The sequence below is a fragment of the Hypanus sabinus genome, chromosome 2 (genome assembly GCF_030144855.1).
Source record: "Hypanus sabinus isolate sHypSab1 chromosome 2, sHypSab1.hap1, whole genome shotgun sequence".
In the NCBI taxonomy this organism is placed as follows: domain Eukaryota; kingdom Metazoa; phylum Chordata; class Chondrichthyes; order Myliobatiformes; family Dasyatidae; genus Hypanus; species Hypanus sabinus.
In genome coordinates, this window is record NC_082707.1 from 130,757,142 (window position 1) to 130,772,264 (window position 15,123).

The 15,123-nt window shown below is 40.7% G+C and overlaps 1 protein-coding gene across 1 annotated transcript in view; it reads right to left on the bottom strand.

The window, feature by feature from the left end:
* Positions 1–394: 394 nt before the first annotated feature.
* Positions 395–15,123, bottom strand: part of churc1 (churchill domain containing 1) — a 28,806-nt gene continuing 14,077 nt past the window's right edge. Inside the window, exons 3-4 of the mRNA XM_059987786.1 lie at positions 14,298–14,368; positions 395–2,685 (exon numbers count right to left, since the gene is read on the bottom strand). Of these exons, the coding sequence (XP_059843769.1) occupies positions 2,593–2,685; positions 14,298–14,368 (164 nt within the window). The 3' untranslated portion in view covers positions 395–2,592. The remainder of the gene's footprint in view (positions 2,686–14,297; positions 14,369–15,123) is intronic.

Sequence of the window (15,123 nt, forward strand, 5' to 3'; positions counted from 1 at the left end):
ATTTCAAATTTTTAGCATCTGCTGTTTTTTCCCAATGTTCATTACAAAGCACATAACCAAATGAAAGAAATGAGCCTAATTGAATAGCCTGCCATTCACCATCCAAACATTCATTCAATTCACTAGTGTTGCAGTGTACACTTTATTAAATGCCAAAGTCATGCTTAGCATGACCTCTTAAACCCACAGCCTAGAGAGACAATAGCAGCAGGTGTATTTGCAATTTATGCCCATTGTTTCTTGATTGTTGCTAGATAAAAATCACGGAGTTGCCCAGCAGCACTGTAGGATAGCAATGATTTAAGCTGATTATCTGCCACCATCTTAAACAACAAACTAAAATCAGCAACTGCCCTAATAGCAATACAGATGGAAATTAAAGATCCACAGTATAAATATTGAAATAACAACTTTTTATTTTTTAAACTGCAATTTAAAAGAGTCCTTTACCAAAATTACTCACAGGTAGAATTTAGCAGGTTAAATCAAATATTACAAAAGCTATGAACTGTTGAGCAACAAACAGATGTTAATGAGGTACACCACACGGGAGTGTAGGCAGTGATAAACCACAATTATCTAAGGAATGATAACAACCTCTTGGCTACAGGGCATATTCAAGCACAAACTAGATCACTAACAAAATTGATTTCAAATGTTTAATCCCTCCTGCAGTCAAACCGAGATAAAAGCTCAAGAGGCTGAGGATGCCAATAAATAAGTTAACTAGCATTCTCTTGCTGACTTGCACAGATAATTTTGCTCCCCAAGGTTCATCCCAATGAAGCTGCTCCAGAAAAGCAATACTTTAAAAACCAAAGTGTAAGATATCCAAAATGCCATGGTTCAGAAAATTCAGCAATCGGCTGATGCAAGAAAATATCACCTGTTTATTTTATGTATTATCTCACAAGAAACAATGACAAGCCAAGAAGCAACCTGGACTTTTGTCAAGACATGCCCAGTCAGTTGTCTGGTGTCTGTTAAAACACTGTGTAGGTGTTAATTGTATCTGCTCCTGCAGTAATTGAATGTATCTGATGAACATCTTGGAAAATTCTTGGTCCAGTAATGACCAAGAAAGACTTGACAGTCTAGTTTTAATTTGCTTTAAAATGCTTTCATTATTGCGCTAGTTAATGAGTCTTTATATAATGTAGAGCAGTAATGAATAAAATAACCACATAGTGGATGGTATACTAGTTTCATTATTGCAGATTCAGCAAAATACATCAATTCCAAAAAAGAACAGATCTTGTGGTTTAGTGTGAATGAAAGCTATCCTTCATCAGAAGATAAAATTTCAATTTATTCAACAGATCAACTAACAAAAAATAATGCCTAGCGTGGCAGCTCGGTGCAGCAGTACCTCATTAGCCTGTTAAATGAAGTACATGTGAATATATTCCTAGCAGTTGGCAGCCCAAGGCACAGCATTAGATGATCTTCGTGATGCAAACAAGTTTGCTCTAAGACAGAACACATATTAAAGACATTTGTTCAAGCAGCTACAAATCTAATTATTTTTCTCCCTGACTTTCATATCCTCATTTATCGAACAAAGATAAGCTTTCCAATTCACTTTGATACAATTCTCAATTTAGCTTCAAAGGACAAGGAAGTTATCCAGAAACCCAATAATCTAACGCCAATTACTGATGAAGGGTCTCAGCCCGAAACATTGACTGTTCACTCTTTTCCATAGATGCTTCCTGGATTTCCAGCATCTGTAGATTTTCTCATGTTTGTGATCTAACCCCAAACTGTTTTATTGGGATTATATTAGAATATAATAGAAATTTTAGTATAGTGCAATACTGTGTATAAATTCTGGAGTGCTTGACAACTCCACTGGGTCAACGTAAAAACCTGCCTGGTTCAAAAATGCAGAGATTATCAGAGAAGAAAACATTCCATCCTTTCTGGCCTGCCTGTACTCTACTTCCACTCCACACAGTTGACATTTAACTGCCTCATATGTCAGGAAAACTAGGATGGATAACAGATGGCAATGTTGCTGAAACTTCCACATCCTACAATTAATAAAAAAAAGATGCAGCAAAAACTGATTGGCTTTGAACTGCATTCTGCACTGGGATAACATTCTCCTTGGATCTATTAAATATGCTGTCTCTGTAACTAGCACCCTAGCTCCCCCAGTACCCAAGAATGAAGAAAAAATTGGGTTGTGGACCCATTAGAAGTTATTTCCCAAAGCAAGGCACACAGCCCTCTGAGGTGTTAAAGAGGAACACATAAATAGAATACAAATTGATTTGGAATTATTCATGATAAAGGGATTAAAAACAGAACCATCATCTCCTTTCGCAGTATGCTTCGGAAGATCAGGCAAGTTGTACATTAGGCAGAAAACTCCGCAGGTTAAAACAATTGAGTTGCAAGTTAGTACTGATAAATACAATGATACAAGCAAAACTTTATTTTTGAGAAGTGCCGAAGAGGACTATTTACGGAACATCCTCTAGTAGCAAGTTTAAACGAAGGGGTTTCCATTTCAGCTTATCGTTCATTTCTCTAATTTGATATTGCATACCCTACGCAAACACATTCCCTGAATTGTACAGAAACATTTCAGAAGAGGGGAGCCATTTGCCGTGGATCATCTGGCAATACACTGATAGAGTCTTCCGCTTTTCCACACAGCATACACAACATGGTATATTCCTGAAGTAAAAAGGAAGAAAAGACTTCAAAAACATCAATACTGCAAAAATGAAACATCAATCTGCTCACTGTTAAAGCAGTTTCTCGTCAAATAAAAAACTGAACTGCTTATTACACCATTAGTGCATTTTCCAGGTGGGGGTATAAACAGACCAAAGTGAATTTGAATTAAAAAAAAACATGAAATGCTGGCAGAAATCAGCAGGCCAGACAACATCTATGGGAGTAGGCAATAACGACGTTTTGGGCCAAAACCCTTCATCAGGAGTGAAGTAACATGGGATGGTCGAGGGGGGATAAGAAATGGGGGGAGGGATAAAGTAGAGAGCTGGGAAGTGATAGGCTGGAGGGAAATGGGCTAGGGGGAAGGTGGAGAATTATGGGAAATAAAAGAGAAAGAAAGGTAGGGCTGGGGGGAGAGATTATAGTGAGGGGGGAAAAAGAGAGAGAAAGAGAACCAGACTAAAATAATAGATAGGGATGGGGGTAAGGGTGGGGGCAGGGGTATCAATGGAGGTCAGTGAGTTGGATGTTCATGCCGGCAGGAAGAAGGCTACCTAGGCGGGAGATAAGGTATTGTCTAAAGCAGGAGCAAGCAGAGACAATGGGTCTGCCTGGACAGGCAGGTTTGTGAATCTTAGGTAGGAGGTAGAAACGGGAAGTACAGGGTGTGGGAACTATAAGTTTGGTGGCCGTGGATGGGAGATCTCCCAAGCTGATAAGATTGGAAATGGTTTGGGAGACAATGGACTCCCTAGTGGGGTCACGGTCCAGGGGTAGATAAGAGGAGGTGTCAGTGAGTTGTCGTCGTGCCTCCACTATGTACAGCTCGGTGCACCAGACGACAACAGCACCCCCCCTCATCAGCAGGTTTAATGGTAAGGTTGGGATTGTTGTGGAGGGAATGGAGAGCAGAGCGTTCAGAGGGGGTAAGGATGGAATTGGAGGAAGGGGTGGTGAAGTTGAGACAGTTAATGTCCCGACGGCAATTAGAGATGAACAGATCCTGGGCGGGGAGTCCATGAGGAGGAGTAGGGTTGGAGATGGGATCCATGAAGAGGAAGAGGGTTGGAGACGGGATCCTTGCTCCTGCTTTAGAAATTTCTACCTCCTACCTAAGATTCACAAACCTACCTGTCCAGGCAGACCCATTGTCACTGCTTGCTCCTGCTTTAAATATAATCTTTCCCCCCAGCCCTACCTTCCTTTCTCTTTTATTTCCCATAATTCTCCACCTTCCCCCTAGCCCATTTCCCTCCAGCCTATCACTTCCCAGCTCTCTACTTTATCCCTCCCCCCACTTCTTATCCCCCCTCGACCAGCCCATGTTACTTCACTCCTAATGAAGGGTTTCGGCCTGAAACGTCGTTATTACCTCCTCCCATAGATGCTGTCTGGCCTGCTGAGTCCTGCCAGCATTTTGTGTTTTTTTTTTAAATTTATTTCCAGCATCTGCAGATTCACTCGTGTTGAAGGTGAATTTGAAGCACATTTAGCTGGCTAGTCAGGGAATTAACCACAATTAACACTCATTCGGCACCAAGGGGTAACTAATTTTGGAAGCAAGTTGTATCAATACAGGCTAAGACTGATTGTATGATTCTAAACCAAGGCAACATCTATGAAATTTTTCCATGTCATCTACTTTAACCATAGTATTAATAAAAGGTGAAATTCTACCCAGCTGTACCCAGCAAGTTTTAAATATGCCCCAATCACCTTAGTTTTCTTTTATGCACACTTAAGTATTTGTCTCAAACTGATGCTATCTGATAAGGTATATATGATGGATATTGTTTAATAGCAGACCTGACAAGTGCTGTCATGAGATAAGGAAATTATTCATTTATGTCAAGAGTGCTGACAGGCATGAACAACTGTTGGGAAATAAGTAATTTTTAAAATCAGTTTTGAAAAGAATAGAATGAAGATCCAGTTTTGCTTGATTTCCAGAGTTGCACAGCATAGTAGCAGGCCCCTTGCTCTACCACATCCATGCTCATCATCATTTTTATCTATCGTAATCCCACTTATTTGATTAAATCCAAGTCCATAAATCAAGCCCTTCAATCCAAGAAACATCCTTGTGAATCCTTTTGCACTCTCTCAAGTTTAATACTTCGAGTGTGGCGACCAGAACTGTACACAGCATTCCAAGTGCAGCCTTACCAACACATTGTGTAACTGTGAAATGAAGTTCCAACTCTTACCCACAATGTCTTAGCCAATGAAGGCAAACTCGCCAAACACCTTCCTACTACCCTATCTACCTGCGTTGCCACTTTCCAGGAACCATGTACTTGTACTCAACATTCCCCAAGACAATAGACAATAGGTGCAGAAGTAGACCATTTGGCCCTTCGAGCCTGCACCGCCATTCTGAGATCATGGCTGATCATCTACTATCAATACCCGGTTCCTGCCTTATCCCCATATCCCTTGATTCCCCTATCCATACCTATCTAGTTCCTTCTTGAAAGCATCCAGAGAATTGGCCTCCACTACCTTCCGAGGCAGTGCATTCCAGACCCTCACAACTCTCTGGGAGAAGAAGTTTTTCCTTAACTCTGTCCTAAATGACCTACCCCTTATTCTCAAACCATGCCCTCTGGTACTGGACTCTCCCAGCATCTGGAACATATTTCCTGCCTCTATCTTGTCCAATCCCTTAATAATCTTATGTGTTGCAATCAGATCCCCTCTCAATCTCCTTAATTCCAGCGTGTACAAGACCAGTCTCTCTAATCTCTCTGCGTAAGACAGTCCTGACATCCTAGGAATTAACCTTGTGAATCTACGCTGCACTTCCTCTACAGCCAGGATGTCCTTCCTTAACCCTGGAGACCTAAACTGTACACAATACTCCAGGTGTGGTCTCACCAGGGCCCTGTACAAATGCAAAAGGATTTCCTTGCTCTTGTACTCAATTCCCTTTGTAATAAAGGCCAACATTCCATTAGCCTTCTTCACCTGCTGCACTTGCTCATTCACCTTCAGTGACTGAATAAGGACTCCTAGATCTCTTTGTATTTCTCCCTTACCTAACTCTACACCGTTCATATAATAACCTGCCTTCCTGTTCTTACTCCCAAAGTGGATAACCTCACACTTATTCACATTAAACGTCATCTGCCAAGTATCTGCCCACTCACCCAGCCTATCCAAGTCACCCTGAATTCTCCTAACATCCTCATCACATGTCACACTGCCATCCAGCTTAGTATCATCAGCAAACTTGCTGATGTTATTCTCAATGCCTTCATCTAAAACGTTGATGTAAATCGTAAACAGCTGTGGTCCCAATACCGAGCCCTGTGGCACCCCACTAGTCACCACCTGCCATTCCGAGAAACACCCATTCACCGCTACCCTTTGCTTTCTATCTGCCAAACAGTTTTCTATCCATGTCAATATCTTCCCCCCAATGCCATGAGCTCTGATTTTACCCACCAATCTCCTATGTGGGACCTTATCAAATGCCTTCTGAAAATCGAGGTACACTACATCCACTGGATCTCCCTTGTCTAACTTCCTGGTTACATCCTCGAAAAACTCCAATAGATTAGTCAAGCATGATTTGCCCTTGGTAAATCCATGCTGGCTCGGCCCAATCCTATCACTGTTTCATCTTTAATAATGGATTCTAGCGTCTTCCCCACTACTGATGTTAGGCTGACAGGACGATCGTTCTCTGTTTTCTCCCTCCCTCCTTTCTTAAGAAGTGGGATAACATTAGCCATTCTCCAATTGTCAGGAACTGATCCTAAACCTAAGGAACATTGGAAAATGATTACCAATGCATCCGCAATTTCCAGAGCCACCTCCTTTAGTACCCTAGGATGCAGACCATCTGGACCTGGGGATTTGTCAGCCTTCAGTCCCATCAGTCTACTCATCACCGTTTCCTTCCTAATGTCAATCTGTTTAATTTCCTCTGTTACCCTATGTCCTTGGTCCAACCATACTTCCGGGAGATTGCTTGTGACTTCCTTAGTGAAGACAGATCTAAAGGACTTATTAAATTCTTCTGCCATTTCTCTGGTTTCCCATAACAATTTCACCCAATTCATTCTTCAAGGCCCAACATTGTTCTTAACTATCTTTTTTCTCTTCACATACCTAAAAAATGCTTTTGCTACCCTCCTTTATATTCCCGGCTAGCTTGCGTTCGTACCTCATTTTTTCTCCCCGTATTGCCTTTTTAGTTAAGTTCTGTTTTTTAAAATTTCCCAATCATCTGTCTTCCCACTCACCTTAGCTCTGTGATACTTCCTTTTTTTTTAATGCTATGCAATCTCTGACTTCCTTTGTCAACCACTGGGGCCCCTTTCCCCCCTTCGAATCCTTCCTTCTCCAGGGGATGAACTGATTTTGCACCTTGTGCATTATTCCCAAGAAAACCTGCCATTACTGTTCCACTGTCTTTTCTGCTAGGATATCCGTCAGTTTAGCTTTGGCCAGCTCCTCCCTCATGGCTCCAGTCTCTTTTGTACAACTGCAACACTGACACCTCCGATCTGCCCTTATCCTTCTCAAATTGCAGATAAAAACTTATCTTTGTATAAGTTTGTGTGACTTTTGTATCACCAGGTCCTATCCTGATTTAATTTCCTGAAAGGAACAATTCATATTTGTCAGAGTTAAATTCCATCTGCAATTTGCTTGCCAACTTCCCCATTTTCTCCAGTCCTGCTGAAGCATTTTGGCCCGAAACATCGACTGTACTTTTTTTTCCATAGATGCAGTGTGGCCTGCTGAGTTCCTCCAGCATTTTATATGTGTTCCCCACTGATCTATACTGTTGTAACTTTAGGCAAACTTTCTTCACTGTATGGTATACCATCAATTCTGGTGTCACCTTCAAACTTATTGCTCATCCCACCTACCTCCTACCCAGATCAATAAGACCTTAAGACCAAAAGGTACAGAAGTAGAATTAGGCCATTTGGGCCATCAAGTCTGCTCCATTATTTCATCATAGCTGATCTATTTTTCCTCTTAGCCTCAATCTCCTGCCTTGCCCCCCCCCCATATGCCTCCATGCCCTAACCAATCAAGAATCTATCAACCTCTGCCTTAAATATACATAAAGACTTGCCTCCATAGCTGCCTGTGACAAAGAATTCCACCGGCTTAAGAAATTCCTCCTCATCTCTGTCCTAAAAGGATGCCTGTCTACTTTGATGCTGTATCCTCTGGTCTTAGACACTCCCGTCATAGGAAACATCCTCTCCATATCCACTCTACCAAAGCCTTTCACCATTCAATAGGTTTCAGTTAGATCGCCCCTCATTCTTCTACATTCCATTGAATACAGGGCCAGAGCCATCAAATGCTCTTCATATGACAAGCTATTTAATCTTGGAATTATTTTCATGAACCTAATTTGAACTCTCTCCAGTTTCGGCAGACCCTTTCTACGCAAAGGGGCCAAAAACTGTATACAGTACTCCAAGTAAGGCTTTACCAGAACTTTATAAGTCTCAGCATTACATCCTTACTTTTATATTCTAGTCCTCTTGAAATGAATGCTAGCATCGCATTTGCCTTCCTCACCACCGACTCAACCTGCAAACTAACCACAGAACATTACAGCACAGTACAGGCCCTTCAGCCCTCCATGTTGTGCTGACCCATATTATCCTTTTTTTAAAAAAGTACTAAACCTACACTACCCCATAACCCTCTATTTTTCTTTCATCCATGTGCCTGTCCAAGAAGCTCTTAAATACCCCTAATGTTTTAGCCTCCACCACCATCCCTGGCAAGTCATACCAGGCACTCACAACTCTCTGTGTAAAAAACTTACCCCTGATATCTCCCCTAAACGTTCCTCCCTTAATTTTATACATATGCCCTCTGGTGTGTGCTATTGGTGCCCTGGGAAACAGGTACTGACTATCTACCATATCTATGCCTCTAACCTTTAGGGAAACCTGCACAAGGACTCCTAAATCCCTTTGTGTCTCAGATTTTTGTATTTTCTCTCCATTTGAAAAATATTCAACCTTTTCATTTCTTCCACCAAAGTGCATGACCATACACTTCCAAATACTGTATTCCATCTCCCACTTTTTTGCCCATTATCCTAATCTGTCTAAATTCTTCTGTAACCTCCCTATTTTCTCAAAACTACTTACCCCTCCACATATCTTCATATCGTCTACAAACTTTGCAACAAAGTCATCAATTTCATCATCCAGATCATTGACATACAAAGTAAAAAGAAGCAGTCCCAACACAAACCCCTGTGGAACACAACTAGTCACCGGCAGCCAACCAGAAAAGGTTCCCTTTACCCCAATCAGCCACTGCTTTATCCATGCTAGAATCTTTCCTGTAAAACCATGAGCTCAGAGCTTGATAAGCAGCTTGTCAAAGGCCTTCTGAAAATCCAAGAACACAACATCAACCAATTCTCCTTTGTCTATTCTGCTTGTTATTTCTTCAAAGAATTCCAACAGGTACGTCAGGCAAGATTTTTTCTTGATGAAACCATGTTGACTATGACCTATCTTACCATGAGCCTCCAAGTACCCTGAAACCTCATCCTTAATAGTTGACTCCAACATCTTCCCAACCACTGAGGTCAGACTAACAGGCCTACAGTTTTCTTTCTTCTGCCTTCTTGAAGAGTGGAGTGACATTTGCAGTTCTCCAGTCTTCTGGAACCATTCCAGAATCTAGTGATTATTGAAAGATCATTACTAATGTCTCCACAGTCTCTCAGCCACTTCTTTCAGAACCCTGGCATGTACACCATCTGGACCTGGTGACATAGCTACCTTCAGAACTTTCAGTTCCCAAAAACACTCTCTCTACTTATGGTAACTTCACTCACTTCATTACCGCTGACACCTGGAAATTTCACCATACTGCCAGTGTCTTCCATAGTGAAGACAGATGCAAAATACTTATTCAGTCCAGCTGCCATTTCATTGTCCCCATTACTACCTCTCCAGCACCATTTTCCAGTGGTCTGATATCCACTTTTGCCTCTCTTTTAAACTTTATGAATCTGAAGAAACTTTCGAATACTTTTTAATATTACTGGCTAATTACTTTCATATCCCATCTTTACCTTCTTAATGACTTTTTTAGTTGCCTTCTGTTGGTATTTAGAAGCTTCCCAATCCCCTAACTTTCCACTAATTTTTGCTCTATTATACATGCAAAAGTTTGGGCAACCTGGTCAAAATTTCTGTTACTGTGAATAGCTAAGTGATTAAAAGATGACCTGATTTCCAAAAGGCATAAAGTTGAAGATGACAAATTTCTTTAATATTTTAAGCAAGATTATTTTTTTATTTCAAACTTTTACAGTTTCAAAATAACAAAATAGGAAAAGGGCACGAAGCAAAAGTTTAGGCACCCTGCATGGTCAGTACTTAGTAACACCCCTTTTGACAAGTGTCACAGCTTGTAAGTGCTTTCTATAGCCAGCTAAGAGTCTTTCAATTCTTGTTTGGGGGATTTTTGCCCAATCTTGCCTGCAAAAGGCTTCTACTTCTGTGAGATTCTTGGGCTGTCTTGCATGCACTGCTCTTTTGAGGTCTATCCACAGATTTTCCATGATGTTTAGGTCGGGGAACTGTGAGAGCCATGGCAAAACCTTCAGCTTGTGCCTCTTGAGGTAGTCCATTGTGGATTTTGAGGTGTGTTTAGGATCATTATCCTGTTGTAGAAGTTATCCTCTTTACATCTCCAGCTTTGTTACAGACAGTGTGATGTTTGCTTCCAGAATTTGCTGGTATTTAATTGAATTCATTGTTCCCTCTACCAGTGAAATGTTCCCCGTGCCACTGGCTGCAACACAAGCCCAAAGCATGATCGATCCACCCCCTTTGCCTTTGCTCATTGCAGCCAAAAAGTTCTATTTTAACTTCATCAGTCCACAGGACTTGTTTCCAAAATGAATCAGGCTTGCTTAGATGTTCCTTTGCAAACTTCTGACGTTGAATTTTGTAGTGAGGATGCAGGAAAAGTTTTCTTCCGATGACTCTTCCATGAAGGCTATGTTTGTGCAGGTGTTGCTGCACAGTAGAACAGTGCACTACCACTCCAGAGTCTGCTTCATCTTCCTGAAGGCCTTTTGCAGTCAAATGGGGGTTTTGATTTGACCTTCTAGCAATCCTACAAGCAGTGCTCTCAGAAAGTTGTCTCAGTCTTCCAGACCGCAACTTGACCTCCTTTGTTCCTGTTAACTGCCATTTCTTAATTACATTACGAACTGAGGAAATGGCTACCTGAAAATGCTTCGCTACCTTCTTATAGCCTTGTCCTACTTTGTGGGCATCATTTATTTTAATTTTCAGAGTGCTAGGCAGTTACTTAGAGAAGCTCATGGCTGCTAATTGTTGGGACGAGGTTTGAGGAATCAGGGTACTTATAAAGCTTTGAAATTTGCATCACCTGGCCTTTCCTAACAATGACTGTGGACAAGCCATAGCCCTAACAAGCTAATTAAGGTTGAGACCTTGGTAAACGTTATCTGAGAGCTCAAATCTCTTGGGGTGCCCAAACTTTTGTATGGTGCTCCCTTCCTTTTTTTCACTCTAAAATTGTACAAAAACAATACAGTAATCTTGCTTAAAATGTTGAAAAGAATGTTTCACCTTTAACTTTATGACTTTTGGAGATCAGTTAATCTTCTACTCACTTAACTATTCACAGAAACAGAAATTTTGTCCAGGGGTACCCAAACTTTTGCATGCCCACTATATGCCCTCTTTTTGGCTTTTATTTTGGCTTTAGTTGTCTCTTCTTGCCTTTAGATTATTTCTTCCTGTTTGGGATGTATATATCATGTGCCTTTCAAATTGCTTTCAGGAATTCCAGCCATTCTGCTCTGCCATCATCCCTGCCACTGTTCTTTTCCAGTCAATTCTGGCCAACTCCTCCCTTATGCATCTGGTAATTCCCTCTTCTCCACTGTAATACTGATACTGTACATCTGACTTTAGCTTCTCCTTCTCAATTTTCAGGATGAATTCAATCATATTGTGATTACTTTCCCTTAAGGGTTGTTTTACCTTAAACTCTCTAATCAATTCTGGTTCGTTGCACAACACCCAATCCAAAATAGCTGATCCTCGAGTGCGCTCAACCACAAGCTGCTCTAAAAAGCCATCTCATTGACATTCTAGAAAATCCCTCTTGGAATTCTGCACCAATCTGATTTTCCCAATCTACCTGCATATTAAAATCCCCCATGACTATTGTATTTGGCATGCATTTTCTATCTCCCATTGTAACTTGTAGACGACATCCTTACTATTCTTTGGGGGTCTGTATATATAAACTTCCAATAGGGTCTTTTTACCCTTGCAGTTCCTTAGCTCTATCCACAACGATTCAACAACTTCCAACCCTATGTCACCTCTTTCTAATGATTTAATTTCATTTTTTATCAACAGAGCCATGCCACCCCCTCTGCCTATCCTTTCAATATAATGTGTATCCTTGGACATTAAGCTCCCAGCTACAATCTTCTTCCAGCCATGATTCAGTGATGCCTACAACATCATACATGCCAATCTGTAACTGTGCTACAAGTTCATCGACTTTATTCCATATACTGTACAGTGCACATTCAAATATAACACCTTTAGTCCTGTATTAATCTTTTTGATTTTGACTGCCTTTTATGTTGCAACTCATCCTGTTGACTGCAATTTTGCCTATTATCAGCTTTTCCGTGCTAGAGATCTCAATACACATTGCCTCTGTTGTAAACCAACTATCTCAGCCTCAGTACTATCACTCCAGTTCCCATACCCCTGCCAAATTAGTTTAAATACACCCAAACAACTCTACCCAACCTGCCCCGAAAGATATTGGACCCACTTGGGTTCAGGTGTAACCCATCTCTTTTGTACATATCTTACCTTCCCCAGAAGAAATCCCAATGATCCATAAATCTGAAACCCTGCCCCCTGCACCAGTTCCTCAGCCACATTCTGTAAAAACTCAGTGCTACAGAAACTCCAAAGACCTTATCCATGGGAGAAGAAGGATCTTTGATGGGCTGCACCTTGAAAGACTGGCCCAGGACAGAGAACTCTAGCAAGCTGCTGTCAGTGGCTCATGACCCACCAGTGGGGGAGGGAGAGAGGGAGAGGAGGGGGAGGAGGAGGAGGAAAATGTTGGTCTATATTGCTTGAATGATTAAAGTTAAGAGAAGGGAGCTTATCTTGCCACTGGTGAGGCCGCCACTGGAGTACTGTGTGCAATTCTGGTTTTCTTACTTGATGAAAGATACTAGTAGGCAGCACAGAGAAGGTTCACCGGAGATGAGGGGGTTAGCATATAAGGAGACACTAAGTCACCTGGGACTATAATCGCTCAAATTCATATGACTGAGACGGGATCCTAAAATTATGAAAGGGATAGAAAAGATGGAGGCAGTAATGGTGGTTTCATTAGTAGATGAGACTAGAATTATGGACATAGCCTCAAGATTCCGGGGAATAGGTTTAAGATGGAGATGAAGGAGAACAGCTTTTTCCAGAGAGCAATGAATCTGCAGAATTCTCTTCCCAGGGAAGCAGTAGAAACTACCTCATTAAATATATTTAGAACATAGTTAGCTAGGTTTTGTTTAGCAGAGTAATTAACGATTATGTGGAAAAGGCAACATAGCTGAAGCTGAGTTCACAGCCATATCAGCCATGACCTCATTGAATATGGAACAGGTTCAATAGGCCAGATACAATAGAAAATAGACAGTAGGGGGCAAGAGTAGGCCATTCACTGTGATCATGGCTGATCATACACAATCAGTACCTTGTTCCTGCCCTCTCCCCATATCCCTTGACCCCGCTATCTATAAGAGCTCTATCTAACTCTCTCAGATGGCTGACTCCTGCTCCTATTTCTTGGGTTCTTGTGTAAAAACCATGCTCACTATCCCTAATATGCCTTTATCTTTCCAAATACAAATAAAACCTGTCACTCAGAATCCCTAGCAATATCTTTCCCACCCCATGGTGCATGGCTCAGGGCTCACCAGTCTGAAGTTCCTGGTTTATTTCTGCTGCCCTTCTTAAATAAAGGAACAATATTAGCCAACCTCCTCTTCACGTACCTCACCTGTGGCTAACAAAGACACAAAAATCTCTGCCAACCCCTTTGCTCCTTCATTTAATATCCTCACGTACATTTGACCAGGCTCTGTGATTTATCGACTTTTATGGGTTTCAAGACCTCCATCACCACCTCCTTTGTCATGTCAATATGCTCCAGGATATCACTGTGCCTTCCCCTGAACTCACTGACACCCATGTCCTTCTTCACAATTAATATTCATTTAAGATATTGCCCATTTCCCTTGGCTCCACACACAAATTACCACACTGACCTTTACGGAACATCCTTTCTCTCTAATCACTCTTTCGCTCTTAATAAACAGAATCTTTTAGGATTATTCCTAATCTTATCTAGCAGGGATATCTCACAGTCCCTTTATGTCCTCCTAATTTCCTACAATCACTGATATAGATTCAGAATGACCTATCACATTTTCTGCAAACAAAACTACAATGCTGGGTATGCTATTATTAAAAAATTGTGTTATTATTTACAATGTTTAATGAACAGGGACTAGTTCTTACCTGGTACTCATCAACAACAGTAAACGTGTATTCATGTCTTGCTATAATATGGTGGCAATTCTGACATATGTCTGAAAGAACACAAATGATGCAAATTGAGGTTGTTCAGCAGTGCAGTTAAGGATGATATATAATAAAGGCCTCTATATGCATTATTTAAGTATATATAAATAACTTCCTAAATAGATAAATAAATAACTGTATAATAAGGGCCTCTATATGCATCAGTAAATTACAAAGGCAAATCATAAACAATTGTCTTATATCTAAGGATCAAATTAGTGCCTTGGAATCTCTCTGGTTACTTGCTGAGAACATCACAATAATTTTACTATTTTGAGTTTTTGTTTTGCAGGTGATGATATATTAAACACTTTCAGTAAGTACAAATAATACAGATCACCTATTAAAGAACTGTTAATAGTCACTGCAGAATATAATGGTTTTCATGGAGTGTCAATCAAAAATAATTACAGGAAAATATTAATTTATTTCACAATATCTAGATCAATATTTTTCTCTTCTATGTCGCTTCAAGCTGTAAAAAGAAATCTGCAATGAAAAATCGAAGTTTATGTCATTCAGCTAATTCTGGGATCTTCAAATTTTAAATAAGACACCAATGCTAATTCAACAAAAGCTTAAAACAGGTTACTATCTCAATTCAAACAGGTGGAATCTCGAACAGCTACATCAGCATGCCTTTACATTCTATTATTTCAGTGCTCTGGATCTATAAATTCCATTTTGTAAATCCAGACAAATGTATATAATGCATTCAATACAGCAAATTCTCGCTTATCCTGTATTCATTCATCTGGAATAC